Here is a 22,205-nt window from a genome sequence, read left to right as displayed (position 1 = left end):
AGGCTAGAACAAGTTAAAATCCTCTGAACTAATCTACTTGTAGAAAGTGTGTCATATATGAGGTATCTAATTTTTCTGTCATGATGCAGAGATAAGCTATCACTTCTTAAGACAGATAGTAGTTCTATCAGTTATATCTGTCCTTTAGGAGACAAATAAATATCATATTCTTGTCAATAAAGACCCAGTTTTACGTAGTCTTAAATTCTTGTAAAATGTATTATCTTAAATGCACCCTCGGCAGTGTCCTAGTTCAGTGACTGGTTACATGTCAGTGCTAGCCAAAATCCATCATTGGCGATTTCCTCATTTAATTTGTAAAATAATCACATTGTTTTTTTAAAAAAACTTGGTGGTTAATAGTTTTTGTCTCATAAAGAGAACTTTTTTTGCATAAAAAAATGGACCTTGCAATTAGCTAACTAATAAGGTGGGACAGAATTAAAATGGATATTCCCATGGGCATTGGTGGCAAGTTCATGGAAAAACAATCACTTTTATCATTTACTACTTAATAAAATCCCCCTTCTTTTCCCTAATAATTCAGTTTTTTTTTACTACTAATTAGCAAAGGATCCAGCTATCACTGCTAGACTTGTTTGCAGTGCTTACAAGCTCTTTTCTATTGAGATTGTAAGCACTGTACTGAAGATGGCTGGAATTGTTAGAATGCACTAGTATTTACTAACCTAAGGCTATATTTAAAGCTGGATTCTAACTGTTCTTTAAATTTGTAGGCTTTTAACCTGGGAGAGGCATGATTGATAAATATTAGGTTTAGGTTCTCATCAAAGAAAGACATGACTTGACAAGGCTGGTGGGCTCTCATGAATTAGCCAGTTAGTGTGCTAAGTATCTTCATTTTATAAGTATATTTTATATAGCAGTAATGTCATCCAAATGTCATATATTCTATGTTTGCATACATCTTAGGGCTTACAGTGTGATGCTGTATTCTCTTGTTTGTATATTATGCAGTCATGGCAGCTTGCACCTATTCACAGTTGCTTTATTCTGTTCAGAGATGCTGGTCAGCTTTTTATTTTTTTTTTTAGCTTACTATTGGAGGTTGCGATTGCCTTCTTTTCTGACTGTGCACTCTTCCCATGAGCCTAAGTCTGTTTTTTAATTTGTTTTTGATCCTACTTGCCCTTTAAATTAATAGGCATATAGTCCAGGAGAAGCATTTTTGATAAATATTAGGTTTGAGGTCACATCAAAAAAGGATATCCTTAACCCAGCTAGTTGTCTCTCATGAATTGGCCAATTTTAAGTACCTTCATTTTATAACAACGGTATATAGCAGTAATGCAGTCTGAATTTCATGTATTCAATGTGAGCATACATCTTATATATACTGTACATACACATTTAGATTCATACAAAGTTGCCCGACTTGATAATCTTACCACTCAGTAATGTTGTAACGGAAGTAATATAGCGGCAGATATGTAGAATGGAATTTTTATTTAGGGCAATTTTTAACATTAAATTTGATTGTATTGCACTTGTAATTATGTAGGTTCCCATTATGAACTCTCTGGAAATGAATGCTCTCTTTCAACTGGAGATGTTATCAAAATCACTGAGATAAAAGTCAAGAAAGTCATTGCAACTTACAACGAATACAACAGGCTGCCTGCAGCAGAGTTTCCCCCTGACTTCCCAGGTATCTTACAATCATAGTCATTTGATATATTTTATTATCCGAACTGCAAGGTTTTCTAATATCACCTGGTGTATATTGATTGTCTGAACTGGTAACAAGGACTGCTAACATAACCCCACTACTCTATCTATCATAATAAATTATGTCACACTGTCCTCTGTATGGGAATTTCGCTGTCTCGGAGTAACCATCCACTCTGCCCTGTCCTTCAAATCGCACATCCAAGCTTTTACCACGTCCTGCCACATCCAACTCCATCTGTTCCTCAACCCTGAATCTACCAGAATGCTAGTGCATGCCCTCATCATCTCCTGGCTTGCCTACTGCAATATACTCTTCTGTGTCCTCCCTGCTTACACTCTCACATGGCTCCAGTCCTTAATTCTTTGTCCCAATTAATCGACCTCTTCACTCGCTACTTCTCTGCTTATCCACTCTACAAATCCCTTTGTTGGCTCCCAATTCCCCAACAAATCCAGTTCAAACGACTTACACTGACCTACAAGGTCGTCCATACTCTGTATCTTCCATATATCTACAACCTAATCTCTCAATATCTACCCACAAGTAATATCTGGTCCTTTCAAGACATCTCTCTCATCTCCACACTAGCACGTTACTCACCCAATCTCCTCCAAAACCTCTCCTGAGTATCCCTCATCCTCTGGAATTCTGTGACTCATTCCCCGTTATCCGGTAGACTGTAAACCCACAAGGACAAGGCCCTCTCCTTTGTGTACCAGTTTGTCATTGTTAGTTTGTTCTCAGTAATTTATTTTGTATTGTATTTAGACTCTTCTCATGTACACCCCCATGGAACCAATAGTGCTCTAAAAAGAAATGATGATGATGATGATGATGATGATGATGAACTAAACTCTTCTATGTGAAATACCTCTTAAAGAAAGGAAAAAAAAATAAAATTTTGACTGAATCCATAAGTTAAAAAGCAATCTTTCACCAAGTCTTTGCCACCTAATCTAAGCTATTTGCTGCAGTTTTGATAAAATTACTATTTTGTCAGCAGGAGATTATTACTGAAGGTCTAGTAAATGTAAGGAGAAGAACTCAGCAAGGCGTGCCCCCTCCATGACGGGTCCAGAACTGTTGGGGCTGTCACCTATATTGCAGGGTAGAAAGCTTGAGACTTGAGATCTTGAGTTCATACTCTGTATTTGAAAAGAGGGGGCGTGGCTAAGCTGACGGGGCTGCAGCGCACGAGTAACCAGGCAGTTAGGGCAGAAACTTCAAGCAAGCGGGGGTCCTATGAAGAGGCTCAAGCTGTGAGGCGGTGAGGTGATTTAGGTCGGAGTCTGAGAGGAAATAGTGAGAGGACTAGAGACTGTCGACGGACTTCTGATCCGACTTCCCTAACACTGCGGACATCGCTGACATTATGGAAACCGCTGCCACAGCTGCCACTGTTGACTTCGCCGAGATCACTGACTTAGGGTGACAAGGTCGGTGTATGGGATGCAGGCACGAACCCTTACAGAACGATGAACCGGACTGTTGGTTGTGAACTGTGCCTTGACAGTGCTGCGTACCCCTGTTATGGTGGGACAATCACAGCTTATAATAAGGGCATTTTTGGACTCCCTGCTTCCGCAACTGCTGTGCCCAATGCCCGCCTCAGGACCACAAGGAATCCCCGTCGACGTCAGGATTATCGGGAAGCACCACCAATGTCAGGAACAATGGGAAACACCACCATCGTAAGATACAGGACACTGTCTTCCTCCAGACTGCCTCAGACCCCCCACGGTGTCATAATTTAGGCGCCATAAGCAATTCTCAGGAATTCAACTGTGACTGTGTAGGGAAGGTGACCTGACGTACGAACTTGTCTGTAGGAAGAAGAGGTGGTTTGTGCACTTTAGATGGATGTTTGTATTAGCAGAAGGGGAATGGCTGGGAAAAGTGGAGAATGAGTGTAATACCAGGGTTTGACCACAAGATGGCAGGAGAGAGCTGTGAGAACAGGGCTAAACAACAGCTTAGGGCTTAGGAAACTGCACAGTCATGGGGGTGGGGTTACAGGAACTTGAGAGGGGAATCCCCAGTGTGAGAGAGGGGATAAAAAGGAGAGAGAGGGTTCCAGAGGGTTCCAGTCCAGGGAGAGGAGCTCTAGAAGAGAGGAGGCAGAGAGACAAGACGGACAACGGAGGAGAGCTTCTAGAAGGGACTGAGGAGAACAGACGTTCAAGGGGGGGTGGCCCGACAAGAAGTACCGCAGGACAGACAAGGCCCCGGGGGTACCAGACGGACGACGTACTCGGACTGGTGAGATGCTGGCAGTAGATAGGCCTAGGGCAGCCACAGCGGAAGAGCCGCGAGGGACGCCACTACTAAAGGGAAGAAAGGAGCAGGTACCCAGGCCTGTGTACGGAGAACTGTGAAGTTGCTGCGGTGTATTGCTATGGTTGTCGTGAGGACAGCCAATAAAGAAGACCTGTTGGACGCAATTCTGTCTCCGTCTCGAGTCTGTTCGCAGTTTAAAGCGGACCACCCCCCGGTCGGCTCACGTACCTACATTTGGCGTAGTCGGCAGGATACTTGCCGCCAATACACCATCTTCTGCGGTAAACCTGCCTCGAAGATTCAAAGGACCCAAGCTAAGTGGGTTGAAGATTTTTTCCTTGTGGATTACGAAGTCTGGACTGTGGATCGATGGCTTTTCTCGAGCAGATCCTGAAAAGGAAAATTTTGCAAGATGGTGCCCGAGTGGAATACAAATTGGACTGTGGCTGGACCCATCCAAAGAAAACCCAAAGGAGACTTTGCACCTCCCCAGCGCTGTTGACCTCCGGTCAGGAGGAGGTTGGCGCTGGAGTGGACTACCAGGAGCAGCCATTGGAGGAACTGTGGCTGATCATCCCTGCTGACCCATCAGGCCTGGAGGCCGGTCCTGCCAAAGGGCAGGATGAAGTGCAGCGGTGGACACCAGATGATGGGAGTGGGAGCTGCGGAGGAGCAGCGGAGGCCAGCTACACCCCGGACCGAACTCTGGGAGAGCGGAGGAACAACCTGCAGAAAGCTGCGGCGCCGGGAAAGGTGAGAGTACCTCTGGCACAGCCGGTGGCGCCGCACGTCCCGAGCACGAGACCGGCCCCAGGGCCCCGACACCGGCCCTCAGCCTCCCCACTTGGCCTCCCGCTCTCCAGTGACCCCGACTCCGGATGACTCCACGGCCCCTGCCTGGCTGACCGACGCCTTTGCCAACGATCCCGAGCCACCCCGCTCGGTGGCGCCACATCCCGCGTCGCTGGCGCGGAACCGACCCGTGGCCATTCCTGCCGCGCTCCATCTTCCAGTGGTGGCCTATCCGAGACCTGCCGCCATTTCGACCCCATTCTGGAACGTCGCGGCGGCCAGGCTGCCAGGCTCCACGGCCTACCCTTCGACCTCCGCGGCTGCTGCTACTTCGTCCCCGGCTGCGGCCTGCTCCACGGCCGCCTCTGGTCCACCCGCGGCGCCGTCCGTGGCCTACCCGGCAGCACCCGCGGCCGCCCCTGCCTCACTCACAGTTCCAGCTGCGGCCTGCCCATCAAGGTCCGCGGCCGCTCCGGCCCCACTCCAGATCGCGGCTTCGGACGGGTCACCTGGCCCTGCGGCCTATGCTGGGCCTGTGGCTGGGTCGCCGGGCTCTGCGGCCTATGCGGGGCAGACTGCCATCCACATTATCAGGCCCCAGCTTCCCCGCTCTGCCTCACACCGGCCGACATCCCCGGCGCCGCACCTGTAGCTGGATCTACGGGGGCTGGGGCCCGGAGGAAGAGGAGCCATCACATCGCCGGAGATGAGCACGCCCCTGCTGCTCAAAGATGCTGCAGCGGAGCTCTTCTCAGCCCATGCCAGGGCCTGGCTGTTAAGTAAAGAGAGGGAGCAAGATGCGTGCCGTGGAACTACCTTCGGCCCCTTCTACCCCTTTTGACACATCTCTCAGGAGGGAGATGACCCCTGAGCCCTGGGCAAAAAGAACACGCGGGGCCCAGGAACAGTCGAGACATCCCGGGAGCTCCACAGCTGATGAATTCCTTGCTACTGGCAGAACAACGGCCCTCAGGAGAGGACCTGGAGTACCAATGGAAATATGGACTACCGGGACTGCTGTGTGCTGTTGCACAGCATAGGGAGTGTTCCACGTCCCTTTGGGGTAAGACACCCCACCTCTTGATATTGCAGGGATGTATGGGAATACTTCCCACAAAGGAAGGGGGCGCACCGTTACTAACAAAAGGAAAAAATGTTTTGATAATGTTTGGAGTGTTACATAGTAGTGATGGATGTAGATAAAATTAATCTGTTAGTAGGCGGGTAACAGAACTAGTAAATAGTTTAAATATAGCATATTAGCTTGATAATTAAGGTAGAATGTTGTAAGAAAAGAGGTAATTTTTGTACCTATCGCAAATAGTATAATTTAAACTATGTATAGTAAATATAGTAGGTTTAGAATGTTACCTGTTGAAAAAATGTATGAAAATGTTCAACAGGTCACGGGTACTTAGTGTGAAGAAAAACGCCGACCATGACCATTTAAATTTAACAGGACTAAGAGACCAGTGGAATAGAAACAGACAGTGGTCCATAGGTCAGACCCGAGTACCACGTACACCCCAAAAAGGATAGGAGGACGCTGACGATGACCTGTTAGGTTAGGGCCTCGGTCATGGCAGTCCGAATGGAAGGGGAGAGCAGTGGGAGGTACGCACCCGTAGAGTAGTCCGGGTGGACCTAGCCCAACCAGAAAGGAGTTGTCATGTGGTGTGCGCGCCGGTGGGAAGCTGTAGGCTGCTCAGAGCATGGTGCTCCCGGTTTGGTTCGGCCCCGCGTATGGTGGGTTTGGCTCGACAACCAGTCCAACAACAGACAGTGGAATAGCTTCAGAACGACAAAGGTAGGGAGCAAGATTGTCATAAAGACTAAATTAATATTGTGACATTACAACATTGCCATATATAAATGTTTTGTATATATTTTTTTTTCTTTGTAGGTTTGTTCACAATAGTAGCTGATAAGAACCCTTATCACTCCATTGAAGAAATTGTACAGACACTACATATCGGTTCCTTACCGTTTGGCAAGCCCACCATTTATAGCCATTCTAAACTTGAAGTAGGAGGCATAGTCATTGATAAAGGCAAAGCCATCATATTTAACTCTGTAGAAGACGTAAATGAAGTCACGTCCGTATCATGTAAAGTGACAGTAGACGGAATAAACCATTCAGTTGTTTTACCTTTGTCTCATACTGGAGAGTTTTATGAGTGCCAGGATGAAAGGATTTATACACTCAAAGAGATTGTGGAGTGGAAAATTCCAAAGAACAGGACTAGGATGGTGATACTTAAAGAAATTATAGGCAATTGCAGAAGTCAAAACCTTTTCTGCAGTGCCAAAGGAATGGTTCTAAAGCCTGTCTACGAAGTAAAGACCCTGACTCAATGTAAGTGTGGTGGAGAGGTATTTTGTTTAATCTATTGAGCATTATTCCCTTAAATTCTTATGTACTATTTGACTTGAATGTATAGCTTTAAATAATAATACATAACTATAGCAATGTGCCTGGGGAGACTGTGGAAAGCACAAGGTCCCAGTGCAAGAACAGTCTATGGCCCTATTCCAGTCGAACAGTCAACCTAAGGAGAGCCAGAATCCCTCACTGGAAGATACAGTTTTGGATTGAGATGCCAAACGCCCACCAGTAACATTGACTCTGGGCTAACACAGTAGCTACATACAAATATTACATTACCCTCTGTAGGGATTCACTCTCAGGTAGGCATTAGATAGCGTTCATACAGGCAATGCGGTTTGGTCCAGACAGGTGCAGCTTTATTGCTTTCATAAAACTGCAAGGGATGAAAAAAGAAAAAACATCCTCTTCTGGGCACAAAGGTATCATAGCAAATAAACAGCTCATTCAGCAGGCACATATGTCAGTGAGGGCTCACCTAAACAGATTACTGTTCTTTCTCCAGGAGCAAATTTTATACACAGAAGAGGCATGATACCATCAGTCTGTATCTGGAGCTCCAGCAGTTCCCAGTGACAAACAGAAGTGTTCAACTCCGGTCACAGTTCCCACTGAACAGGCTTCAGCTTCCACATGTTTGCCTGCAGCTCCAGCACACAGATTGCTCATCTTTCTTAGCTGACTCATGCAGTCTCCATTCACAGAGACCATGGCTTGTCTCTCTCTCAGCTACAGCTCACATTTTGGCTGGACACTCACCAGCTTCAGCACAGTAGACTCATCCAGCAGTCGGACACTCCTAGTGAACACAGGCCATGGTTCTTAGCTAAACCTTGGCAGGTGCATCTAATTAAGACCTGCAGTGCTAGGATTTAACCCAGTCCTACCTGACTTTGCTACTCCTCATTCACACAGTTACTTATGCTTCTATAGAATAATAAATTAGGCAGTTTGTTAAATGAATGAGGGGATGCTGGCTTTGTCTGTACATAGTGAATCAAGTGTATTGTGCCCACTACTGCTCATATAAGGAAATGGGGAACTCACTGATGTACAGAGGCCAACAAGGGTATGCACCGTTCCCTGCCGGCTAGTCTGAGCTGGAGTAGGTCAATCCTTCAGTAATTTTAAGTCATGAGGATCAATAACACTGTCCCTTGAATGTAATCTATTAGACTGTAAAATATTGCTAGATGTTAAGATGTCAGTGGGCCTGCATTGTTCCAGACAGTAGCACTGGTAGCACATATGGTATGTCATTCATGGTTTATGCATATAATAAGCGCCATAATTAAAGGGTCAACTCTTACTGTTTGAAATGAAGAAGAGCAATAATTTTGGAAGTGTTAAATAATAAAGTGCTTTCTCTATCTTCTTTCAGATGGAGGGTTTTTTAACCTCTCATCAGACCTGGACGTAGAAGTTTTGGATATTACTCAACATTGTGATTTAAAGCTCTTCAGCCCCATATTAAATATTCAAGATATCTTTGAAAAAACTACTAATGAATTTCCATTAGTTGTAGAAATTCTAGAAGGACCATTAAAACATTGCAAAGCTTATAAAGTACTGAAATGTGGCAGGAGGATTGTTGTTCACAAAAAATATCAAGCTGATAGAATTATTGCCTCAGAGTCACGAAGTGATACTCCAAAAAGACATTTCCTTATCCCATCCACCTACAAGGGAAAATTCAAAAGGAGGCCCCGCTTCTTCCCCACCGTGTATGACCTAAATATCGCCAAGAGAGAAATGGTTGACTTATATGTGGTAGCAACAAAATCATTTAATCCAGTACATGATGAATTTTCTTCTCTAAATGTCGGAGACCTGTTGCAGGTGAAGAAGTTCAAGTCTTATGAAGTCCTCTGTGAGGGAACAAAAACTATTGTAGATTCCCTGGAATGTACAAAATCAAAAGATGGTGACTCTGTAGAAGTCATTCTTCCCTTGTATGGAGAAGGTGGCTTTATGGAGATCGTGCATGACTGCAAACAATATTCCCTATCAGAACTTTGCAATTTTTTTCAGCTTCCTTTGAATGTAAAGATCTCAGTGAGGGACTTGTTTACTGTGGGAGAGGATATACTGGCCAATACATCAGTATTAAACCTGGAAGAGCAGATTACAGACTCATACTTGCTTGTTAGTTTATATGACAAACCTGAAGATGTTTGGGAACTTCCAGTCTACCGGATAAGTATGTCTTTTCAGGTTGTTGGTCAGTTTAATGGCAAAGTATGTTCTTCACCAACAAAAACTAACATAGAAGAAATTAATGAAGAGGAGTATTATATGGTGAGAAGATATGAAAACCATGTTCAGCTCCCACCACCACGGCCACCAAAGACTCCAGTGTATGTGAATAAATCCAGGCCAATGTTCATGCAAGAGGTACTTTTTTGTTTGTTTTCTTTCTTGCTTACATCTATCTATTTCAGCAATAAAAAACTGAAGCAGCAAAAGTTATCTAATTTACTGGGGCTGAAAAAATTCCTACCTATATACTAAATATCTTCCAATTAATCCAAAAACAATGTTTAATAAAAAAAACAAACATACTTTAAAGGTTGCAAGGGACCAAGCTACACAGGCGATTAGTCACACAGTCAGGTCTTTGATGACTTCTCCCTGTCTGCTACCAGTGAGTCACAGGTCTCTCCCTATAGAAGCATGCAGAAAAGACTTGTCACTCAAAGAGAGTGGGTGGGGAGAAGCCGATGGGGACAGCCATTTTTGACTTGTTACTTGACCGGCCTTTTGACTGGTCCCCAGCCAATCTAAAAAGTATATTTTTCTTTGAAATGCTGTAGTGTTACAAAGTTAAACATACATGTTTGAAATCATATTTTATGGAATAACCATGATTATTAAAAACACCTTTCATGCGTCTTGGCATGCTTGCTTCTGGTGCAAAAATTTAAGCAGTTCTTCTTTGTTTGATGTCTTGTGACTATCCATCATCTCCTTGATTACATTCCAGAGGTTTTCAATGGGGTTGAGAATGGGCTGCCCATGACATTAAAAAACAGACATACAGTGGGGCAAAAAAGTATTTAGTCAGTCAGCAATAGTGCAAGTTCCACCACTTAAAAAGATGAGAGGCGTCTGTAATTTACATCATAGGTAGACCTCAACTATGGGAGACAAACTGAGAAAAAAAAATCCAGAAAATCACATTGTCTGTTTTTTTTTCATTTTATTTGCATATTATGGTGGAAAATAAGTATTTGGTCAGAAACAAAATTTCATCTCAATACTTTGTGATATATCCTTTGTTGGCAATGACAGAGGTCAAACGTTTTCTGTGAGTCTTCACAAGGTTGCCACACACTGTTGTTGGTATGTTGGCCCATTCCTCCATGCAGATCTCCTCTAGAGCAGTGATGTTTTTGGCTTTTCGCTTGGCAACACGGACTTTCAACTCCCTCCAAAGGTTTTCTATAGGGTTGAGATCTGGAGACTGGCTAGGCCACTCCAGGACCTTGAAATGCTTCTTACGAAACCACTCCTTCGTTGCCCTGGCGGTGTGCTTTGGATCATTGTCATGTTGAAAGACCCAGCCACGTTTCATCATCAATGCCCTTGCTGATGGAAGGAGGTTTGCACTCAAAATCTCACGATACATGGCCCCATTCATTCTTTCATGTACCCGGATCAGTCGTCCTGGCCCCTTTGCAGAGAAACAGCCCCAAAGCATGATGTTTCCACCACCATGCTTTACAGCAGGTATGGTGTTTGATGGATGCAACTCAGTATTCTTTTTCCTCCAAACACGACAAGTTGTGTTTCTACCAAACAGTTCCAGTTTGGTTTCATCAGACCATAGGACATTCTCCCAAAACTCCTCTGGATCATCCAAATGCTCTCTAGCAAACTTCAGACGGGCTCGGACATGTACAGGCTTAAGCAGTGGGACACGTCTGGCACTGCAGGATCTGAGTCCATGGTGGCGTAGTGTGTTACTTATGGTAGGCCTTGTTACATTGGTCCCAGCTCTCTGCAGTTCATTCACTAGGTCCCCCCGCGTGGTTCTGGGATTTTTGCTCACCGTTCTTGTGATCATTCTGACCCCACGGGGTGGGATTTTGCGTGGAGCACCAGATCGAGGGAGATTATCAGTGGTCTTGTATGTCTTCCATTTTCTAATTATTGCTCCCACAGTTGATTTCTTCACTCCAAGCTGATTGGCTATTGCAGATTCAGTCTTCCCAGCCTGGTGCAGGGCTACAATTTTGTTTCTGGTGTCCTTTGACAGCTCTTTGGTCTTCACCATAGTGGAGTTTGGAGTCAGACTATTTGAGGGTGTGCACAGGTGTCTTTTTATACTGATAACAAGTTTAAACAGGTGCCATTACTACAGGTAATGAGTGGAGGAAAGAGGAGACTCTTAAAGAAGAAGTTACAGGTCTGTGAGAGCCAGAAATCTTGATTGCTTGTTTCTGACCAAATACTTATTTTCCACCATAATATGCAAATAAAATGAAAAAAAACAGACAATGTGATTTTCTGGATTTTTTTTTCTCAGTTTGTCTCCCATAGGTGAGGTCTACCTATGATGTAAATTACAGACGCCTCTCATCTTTTTAAGTGGTGGAACTTGCACCATTGCTGACTGACTAAATACTTTTTTGCCCCACTGTATCAGTGTGTTTTGCCCACGGACACATGGTCCATGGAAACACACTGACATGTGCACAGACCCATTCACTTGAATAGGCAATAGCGCTCCGCTCCTCCCGAGTCTCTCTGCATGGCTGCCCAATGGTATAAAATTCTGTGACACACCCATGGTATCAATATGATCACTGCACACCTAGATGAATTCATTGAGAGGTGTAGTTCGTAAAATGGTGTCACTTAAGGGGGGTCTGCTGTTATGGCACCTCATGGGCTCGCCCAGTGGGTCACAGCACCTGCAAACCATAACAGTAAAATCTGGCACTCCTTCTCTTCTGAGCTCTGCCATGTGTCCAAACAGTGGTTTACCCCCACATATGGGGTATCAGCGTACTCAGGACAAATTGCATAATAACTCTTGGGGTAAAATTTTTCCTGTTACCCCTGGGAAAATAAAAAATTGGGGCGAAATTTCATTGATTTTTTATTTTTACGGCTCTACATTATAAACTTCTGTGAAGCACTTGGGGGTTCAAAGTGCGCACCAAACATCTAGGTAAGTTCCTTAGGGAGTCTAATTTTCAAATTGGTGACACTTGTTGGGGGTTTCCACTGTTTAGGCACATCAGGGGATCTCCAAACATGCCATGGCATCCGATCTTAATTACAGCCAATTTTGCATTGAAAAAGTAAAACGGAGCTCCTTCCCTTTTGAGCTCTGCCATGTGCCTAAACAGTGGTTTCCCACACATATGGGGTATCAGCATACTCAGGACAAATTGCACAACAACTTTTGGGGTCAAATTTCTCCTGTTATCCTTGGGAAAATAAAAAATTGGGGGGTGAAAAGATCATTTTTGTGGAAAAAATATGATTTTTCAATTTTACGGCTCTACGTTATAAACTTCTGTGAAGCACTTGGGGTTTCAAAGTGCTCACCACACATCAAGATAAGTTTGTTGGGGGTATAGTTTCCAAAGTGGTGTCACTTGTGGGGGGTTTCCACTGTTTAGGCACATCAGGCTCTCTCCAAGCGCGACATGGTATCTGATCTCAATTCCAATCAATTTTGTATTGAAAAGTAAAACAGCACTCCTTCCCTTCTGACCTCTTCCATGTGCCCATACAGTGTTTACCTGTATATATGGGGTATCAGCATACTCAGGAGAAATTGCACAACATCTTTTGGGGTCCAGTTTCTCCTGTTACCCTTTGGAAAATAAAAAAAATTGGATCTAAAGTAAATTTTTGGTTAAAAAAGTTAAATGTTCATTTTTTTAAACATTCCAAAAATTCCTTTGAAGTACCTGAAGGGTTAATAAACTTCTTGAATGTGGTTTTGAGCACCTTCAGCGTTGCAGTTTTTTAGAATGGTGCCACTTTTGGGTATTTTCTATCATATAGACCCCTCAAAGGGACTTCAAATGTGAGGTTGCAGTTTTTTAGAATGGTGCCCTTTTGGGTATTTTCTATCATATAGACACCTCAAAGGGATGTGGTCCATAAAAAAAAAAATGTTGTTGTAAAAATGAAAAATCGTTGTTTAACTTTGCACCCTTACAACTTCCTAACAAAAAAAAATTTTGGTTCCAAAATTGTGCTGATGTAAAGTAAGCATGTGGGAAATGTTACTTATTAAGTATTCTTTGTGACATACCTCTGTGATTTAAGGGCATGAAAATTCAAAGTTGGAAAATTGTGAAATTTTCAAAATTTCCGCCAAATTTCTGTTTTTTTCACAAACGCAAGTAATATCAAAGAAATTTTACCACTTTCATGAAGTACAATTTGTCACAAGAAAAGAACATCAGAATCACTGTGATCCATGGAAGCATTCCAGAGTTATTACCTCACAAAGGGACAGTGGTCATAACGTTTTTAAACTTTTAAAAATTTTTTTTTGTATTTTTCATATTACTACAGTCTATATATTTATAAAAACGAGTGTGTGTGTGTGTAGCGACGATAATAGTTGCCATGGAGAAGATGATGTCATCATAGGTTGCCATGGTGATGGTGGTGACTATGATGCCATAATAGATTGCCATAGCGACGATGATATCTTAAAGGTTACCATGGCAAAAATGATGTCATAATGGTTGCCAATGGCGATGATGATGTCATAATAGGTTGCCTTGGTGACGATGATGTCAGAATGGTGGCAACCTATTATGACATGATAGTCACCATGGCATATTACTATGGGATGGAGGATATGTATGATGGGTATACGAGCACAGGACTATGGGATGGCAGATATGTATGATGGGTATATGGGCACAGGACTATGGGGATGGAGGATATGTATGATGGGTATATGGGCACGGGACTATGGGATGTAGGATATGTATGATGGGTATATGGGCACTGGACTATGGGATGGAGGATATCTATGATGGGTATATGGGCACGGGACTGTGGGATGGTGGATATGTATGATGGGTAAATGGGCCCGGGACTATGAGATGGAGAATATGTATGATGGGTATATGGGCACTGGACTATGGGATGGAGGATAATCATTATAATTTGTTATAACTAACCATAGTTAGTTATTTTGCCCAGGCAACTCTGGGCTCTTCATCTAGTCTATACATATATACAGTAAAAACAAGTGTATGTGTGTGTATGTATGTATATGTGTGTGTATGTTTGTACACTCACTGGCCACTTTATTAGGTACACCTGTCCAACTGTGTGTTAAGACTTAATTTCTAATCAGCCAATCACATGGCGGCAACTCAGTGCATTTAGGCATGTAGACATGGTCAAGACAATCTCCTGCAGTTCAAACCGAGCATCAGTATGGGGAAGAAAGGTGATTTGAGTGCCTTTGAACGTGGCATGATTGTTGGTGCCAGAAGGGCTGGTCTGAGTATTTCAGAAACTGCTGATCTACTGGGATTTTCACGCACAACCATCTCTAGGGTTTACAGAGAATGGTCCGAAAAAGAAAAAAAATCCAGTGAGCGGCAGTTCTGTGGCCGGAAATGCCTTGTTGATGCCAGAGGTCAGAGGAGAATGGGCATACTGGTTCGAGCTGATAGAAAGGCAACAGTGACTCAAATTGCCACCCGTTACAAACAAGGTAGGCAGAAGAGCATCTCTGAACGCACAGTGCGTCGAACTTTGAGGCAGATGGGCTACAGCAGCAGAAGACCACACCGGGTACCACTCCTCTCAGCTAAGAACAGGAAACTGAGGCTACAATTTGCACAAGCTCATCGAAATTGGACAGTAGAAGATTGGAAAAACGTTGCCTGGTGTGATGAGTCTCGATTTCTGCTGCGACATTCGGATGGTAGGGTCAGAATTTGGCGTAAACAACATGAAAGCATGGATCCATCCTGCCTTGTATCAACGGTTCAGGCTGGTGGTGGTGGTGTCATGGTGTGGGGAATTTTTTCTTGGCACTCTTTGGGCCCCTTGGTACCAATTGAGCATCGTTGCAACGCCACAGCCTACCTGAGTATTGTTGCTGACCATGTCCATCCCTTTATGACCACAATGTACCCAACATCTGATGGCTACTTTCAGCAGGATAATGCGCCATGTCATAAAGCTCGAATCATCTCAGATTGGTTTCTTGAACATGACAATGAGTTCACTGTACTCAAATGGCCTCCTCAGTCACCAGATCTCAATCCAATAGAGCATCTTTGGGATGTGGTGGAACGGGAGATTCGCATCAGGGATGTGCAGCCGACAAATCTGCGCCAACTGTGTGATGCCATCATGTCAATATGGTCCAAAATCTCTGAGGAATGCTTCCAGCACCTTGTTGAATCTCTGCCACGAAGAATTGAGGCAGTTCTGAAGGCAAAAGGGGGTCCAACCCGTTACTAGCATGGTGTACCTAATAAAGTGGCCAGTGAGTGTATGTGTGTATGTATCAAGCCCCCCCACATTATGATGTCATAATGGTTGCCATGACGACGCTGATGTCATAATAGGTTGCAATGATGACAGTTATGTCATAATGATTGCCATGGTAATGATGATGTCATAATAGGTTGCCATGGTGAAGATGATGTCATAATGGGTATATGGGCACGGAACTATGGGATGGAGGATGTGTGTTGGGTATATGGGCACGGAACTATGGGATAGAGGATATGTATGATGGGAATATGGGCACAAGACCATATATATAAAAACAAGTGTATGTGTGTGTTTCGACGATGATGTCATAAAGGTTGCCATGGCGAATATGATGTCATAATGGATTGCCATGGCTGCAATGATGTCATAATAGGTTGCCATGTTGATGATGATGTCATAATGGTTGCCATGGTGACTATGATGTCATAATAGGTTGCCATGGCATAGATGATGTCATAATCTTTGCCATGGCTGATGGTTGAACATTGCTATATACAGGGGAGATGACATACAGGTATATACTATATACAGGGGGAGATGACATGACATACAGGTATATACTATATAAAGCGGAGATGACTTACAGGTATATACTATATACAGGAGGAGATAACTCACAGATATACAATATATACAGGAGAAGATGACATACAGCAACAATTTATGTGGTAAAAAAGTAAACAAAAAATAGATATCTTAGCCGACAGCGCTAGCGCTACAGACTACTCAGCAGCAAAATATTAGGACAATACCACAAAATTAATCCAAATAAATAATATTTAAAGATTTAATATTTGCGCTCAGAGATAGATCTGTATGAATGGTAAACTCCACCTAAAAATGAAGATGGAAAACTGAGTTCAAGACAAGACAAAGAGGCGTTAAGAATCAGGCACCGCCCCCTTGGCACTTTCACATAAACATAAAAATAAAATATGGAGGAGTGTACACAAAATTACATGCATACACAGCATATGGAAAATTCACTGTTGGACTGAATGAAAGAAACTATCCACAAGATAGTAAAGAAATTACCTTGAGATCAGCAGCTTTATAGTGAAGTGCTTAACAGCACAGGTCCTATGAAGGAGAGGTTCCAATGTGGAAATAGCGATATCCCGTATAAGGTCCAAGGATGTAGTCACCAGATGAAGAAACGTGACGTCACGGTCACGTGATAACTCACGTGACTAGCTATGGAGAGCGGGGAAGAAGGAATCCGTTGATTCAGAAATGCGTTGGATGGTTTTTTGAGCTTCCCCGCTCTCCATAGCTAGTCACGTGAGTTATCACGTGACTGTGACGTCACGCAAGGTCCTGTGAACCTTGTCAGCTACACCCTGCGTGCGACGCTACCGCTCCTAAGCTGAGTGGGCGCACTGCAGACAGGAAGCTTGTCTCCGGCCGGGACAGCGTCCATTACCCAAAGCATCAGTTTTCTTTTCTTCATCTGGTGACTACATCCTTGGACCTTATACGGGATATCGCTATTTCCACATTGGAACCTCTCCTTCATAGGACCTGTGCTGTTAAGCACTTTTATTATAAAGCTGCTGATCTCAAGGTAATTTCTTTACTATCTTGTGGATAGTTTCTTTCATTCAGTCCAACAGTGAATTTTCCATATGCTGTGTATGCATGTAATTTTGAGTACACTCCTCCATATTTTATTTTTATGTGTATGTGAAAGTGCCAAGGGGGCGGTGCCTGATTCTTAACGCCTCTTTGTCTTGTCTTGAACTCAGTTTTCCATCTTCATTTTTAGGTGGAGTTTACCATTCATACAGATCTATCTCTGAGCGCAAATATTAAATCTTTAAATAAAAACAATTTATGTGCAATATAATCATTATAATTTGTTATAACAAACACACTACAGCTAGTTACTATGCCTGGGCAATGCCGGGCTCTTCAGCTAGTCTATATACAGTATATAAAAACGAGTGTATGTGTGTATATGTGTATGTATTTGTGTGTGTATTGACGATGATGTCATAAAGGTTGAAATGGTGAAGATGATGTCATAATGGTTGACATGACGACGATGATGTCAGAATGGTTGCAACCTATTATGACATCATAGTCACCATGGAACGGGACTATGGGATGGAGGATATGTATAATGAGTATATGGGCACAGAACTATGGGATGGCGGATATGTATGATGGGTATATGGGCACTGGACTATGGGATGGAGGATATGTTTGATAGGTATATGGGCACTGGACTATGGAATGAAGGATGTGTGATGGGTTTATGGGCACTGGACTTTGGGATAGATATCAGCATGGGACTATGGGATGGTGGATATGTATGATGGGTATATGGGCACTGGACTATGATATGGAGGATAATCATTGTAATTTGTTATAACTAACCAGAGTTAATTACTATGCATGGGCAACGCTGGGGTCTTCAGCTAGTCTCAAATATAAAAACGAGTGTATGTGGGTATGTGTGTTAGTATGTTTGTGTGTATCGATGATGATGTTGTGATGGTTGCCATGGTGATGATGTCGTAATGTTTTGCCATGTATGAAATGATGTCATAATAGGTTGCCATGGTGAAGATGATGTCATAATGGTTGCCATGGTGACTATGATGTCATAATAGGTTGCCATGGCAAAGATAATGTCATTATGTCATAATGGTTGCCATGGCTGATGATTGAACATTGCTAGATACTCTATACAGGGGGAGATGACATGACATACAGGTATATACACTGCTCGCAAAAATAAAGGGGATCACTTAAATAACAGAATATAACTCCAAGTAAATCAAACTTCTGTGAAATCAAACTGTCCACTTAGGAAGCAACACTGATTGACAATCAATTTCAGATGCTGTTGTGCAAGTGGAATAGACAACAGATGGAAATTATCAAGTCGCCCTCAATAAAGGAGTGGTTCTGCAGGTGGGGACCACCACAGACCACATCTCTGTAACAATGCTTTCTGGCTGATGTTTTGGTCACTTTTGAATGTTGGTTGTGCTTTCACACTCGTGGTAGCATGAGACGGACTCTACAACCCACACAAGTGGCTCAGGTAGTACAGCTCATCCAGGCCCTCCATGTGTTCGCCAGAAGTAGCCCGACTGCCATTAGGAACCGAGCTGAGATCATCAGACCCCTTGTGAGACCATATGCTGGTGCGGTTGGCCCTGGGTTCCTCCTAATACAGGACAATGCCAGACCTCATGTGTTAGCAGTTCCTGCAAGATGAAGGCATTGAAGCTATGGACTGGCCTGCCTGTTCCCCAGACCTGAATCCGATTGAGCACATCTGGGACATCATGTCTCGCTCCATCCACCAACGTCACATTGCACCACAAACTGTCTAGGAGTTGGCGGATGCGTTAGTCCAGGTCTGGGAGCAGATCCCTCAGGAGACCATCCGTCACCTCATCAGGAGCATGCCCAGGCATTGTAGGGAGGTCATACAGGCACAGGGAGGTCATACAGGCCAATGGAGGTCACACACACTACTGAGCATCATTTTGACTTGTTTTAAGGACATTACATTCCACTTTAATTTTGAGTGTGACTCCAAATCCAGGCCTCCATTGGTTAATAAATTTGATTTCCATTGTTGATTTTAGTGTGATTTTGTTGTCAGCACATTCATCTTTGTACAGAACAAAGTATTCAATGAGAATATTTCATTCATTCAGATCTAGGATGTGTTAATTGAGTGTTCCCTTTATTTTTTTGAGCAGTGTATATAAAAAGTGGAGATGACATAGAGGTATATACTATATACAGGGGAGATGACATACAGGTGTATACTCTAAACAGGGGATATAATATACAGGTATATACTATATGTAGGAGGAGATGACATACAGGTAAATACTATATACAGGAGGAGATGACTCACAGATATACACTATATATAGGAGAAGATGATGTGCAGCAAAAATTTATGTACAATATAATCATTATAATTTGTTATAACAAATACACCACAGTTAGTTACTATGCCCAGGCAACGCCGGGCTCTTCAGCTAGTATTAAATAAAATATAAATCTTGTAATTTTCACACTATGAAACAGGGAAAGTTCTAAACTCATACCTCCCATTCATTCATGAAATTCACATGTCCATTAGAAGCATCATCTACTGTGAATAGTGGATCCTGTTATCAGCTGTGTACGGAAGTGTCATTTGTCATTGTAATACTGCCTCTGCTGATAGCGAGACTTCTGAAAAGTCTTCTGTAAGGAGCAGGAAGTATGAGTATAAAATAGCCCTAGTGGCCTTTTGCATGACATAGGGGTACAGACCCTGATTCCAGTGATATGTCATTTACTGTGCTGCTTGTTATAGTTTCAATAAAATCAGCATTTTATGAGCACAAGACTATCACTAGGAGACTAGTTGCCTTGTAATCCTCCTGGTTTGTGTAACCCCACCACTGATTAGCCGCTTTCTGCCTCTGCACAGTACATACAGAAAGCTGCCAATCAGCGGTGTGCCCTGAGTTATACAGGGCTCTGCATTCAGAGAACTGGTAGATCAGCAGAAAATAGTGATTTTATCAAGATGACAGCAGAGAGCCCAGTGAGTGACACATCGCTGGGATAAGGGTCTCTGCTCCTACATTATGCTGCTCTCAGATAAAATAGTAAAAAAGCTGCTTATATCTTATTTTTCCAGCGTGAATTATGTTACGAACAGCTCCACTCAAACAATTTGTTATTCAAACCACAAGAAATCTATTTGTCTCTGTTCTGTTGCATTTGTCTATGTTCTTTATATTGAAAATAATGTTGCTAGACGTCGATTGTTAAAGAAGGTAATCGTCACAATTACAGATCCTGCAATTTTCTTAGCTTATTTTACTTATATTTACTTACTTTGTTATATACAATGGTACACCCATTTTCCTCCCAATTACTCAGCGAATAGCAATGCCAATCAAGACATTTACTATTCTATATTTCCCCCAGTAAGTATAACTGCATCATCACCCTCTGTGCTCAGCAATGCAAAGCTATATTTTTATTTTATCAGCTACCTTCTAAGCTCCACTGCTTACAACACATACGAGGACAATATCGAGCATTTCTTTATTGCTTTACAATGGCAATACATTTCTAGAGGCTTGCACATTCTCCAAATGATTTTGATTGATTGTTTTTAAAAATAAAAAAAATAAATAAAACTGACATTCGACTTACTTGAAGAAAATGAGAATTTCAACAAGGAGAAATGTAATAAAATGGAATATTGCTTCCAGGCTTTTACAAAATGATACAGAACTTTCTGATGTGGCTGAATTTTTAGCGTTGTGTGTGTTTACAAGACTGAGTCAGTTGAAAGGAAGATTTATATAAGCCATAAGAGTTAGTAGGTTTTTGATCCCCAAATCAATACAACAGGGAAAATATATAAATACTGACGCTTCATATAAGTGGTATGCCTGTCTTTTCTTTAATGCAATGTGCACCTGATTCATCAAAAAAATCATAGAAAAGTTTCAGAAAACTTTTCTAAATAAGTTCTAATGTCATATGTTATAAAAGGTGGTGCATAAGCTTCATAAATACGAGGTCCAACTTTTTTTTTACAGGGAATTTGTCAGCATGTTTTTGCTACGTATTGTGATTTCAGTGATGCATTACTTATTAAGGGCCTGTCACACTAAGCGATATCGCTAGCAATATATTGCTAGCGATATCGCTATGTCTGATACTTACCTCCGACCGCTCCCCCGCTGGTTATCGCTGATCGCGCGAGAACGTCCTGAGCCGTTTCTCGTCATCAGCTTCCTTTTGGGGCTTCCTGCTGTGGAGACGAGCGATGCGTGGATGCTGGCGGGAGGACGTCAGGATCGCCTCGTCTGACAGGTAAGTAGCGACCCCCGACCCCTGCGATGTCGCTGGTGAGATCTGCCTGTGTGGCAGCTCACTAGCGACCACTTAGCGTTGTACCAGCGATCCTGACCGCGTCATATCGCTGGTCGGGATCGCTGGTACATCGCTAAGTGTGACAGTACCTTTAGGGTGTCTTCTGTTATTTCAATACAATGAAGGTTTAATCAGAGGAGATTATCACTAGAGATTGGCGGATCCCTTGATGTTCGGGTCTGGTAGGTTCGGCTGAACAGTTATAAAAAAGTTTGGGCACCAGAACAGTTACCCGGATCCAAACCCAGACCCCAATCATTTGAATGGGGGGCCCGAACATCCAGTGTTTGCCACGCTGTCATGTGCACGGCAGTGCGGTAAACACTGCCTCTGATTGGCGGTAAAATCATTACCATCAGTCAGACAGCCACGGTTCCCACGCTGTCAAATGAGGTAAAAAGTTTACCTCCAGTCACTTTCAAATAGAATTTTAGCATGCACTCTTGTCTAATGGCGAGGTGCAGGTGCAATGGAGCAATAGGTCCCAAATCCAGAATAATCTAATTCACCGCAAAAATTTTTTTTACAACATCAAAAATAATAATAGCTGTCCCGGAGTGTCATAGTGATAGAAACATACATATATACATGTTACAATAATACATAATAATGAAAAACAGCCTAGCGAACTAGCACCAT

At 43.0% G+C, this 22,205-nt stretch overlaps 1 protein-coding gene across 1 annotated transcript in view; it reads left to right on the top strand.

The window, feature by feature from the left end:
* The window catches only part of THEMIS (thymocyte selection associated), a 123,782-nt gene that overhangs the window by 38,959 nt on the left and 62,618 nt on the right, over positions 1-22,205 (top strand). Inside the window, exons 2-4 of the mRNA XM_073575780.1 lie at positions 1,523-1,669; positions 6,666-7,118; positions 8,530-9,542. Of these exons, the coding sequence (XP_073431881.1) occupies positions 1,523-1,669; positions 6,666-7,118; positions 8,530-9,542 (1,613 nt within the window). The remainder of the gene's footprint in view (positions 1-1,522; positions 1,670-6,665; positions 7,119-8,529; positions 9,543-22,205) is intronic.

This window comes from Dendrobates tinctorius, unplaced genomic scaffold, assembly GCF_039654945.1.
Source record: "Dendrobates tinctorius isolate UK_male_01 unplaced genomic scaffold, ASM3965494v1 ptg000046l, whole genome shotgun sequence".
Lineage (NCBI taxonomy): Eukaryota > Metazoa > Chordata > Amphibia > Anura > Dendrobatidae > Dendrobates > Dendrobates tinctorius.
The sequence above is the reverse complement of the archived record's forward strand: the minus strand, read 5'-3'. Positions and strand labels throughout refer to the sequence as shown.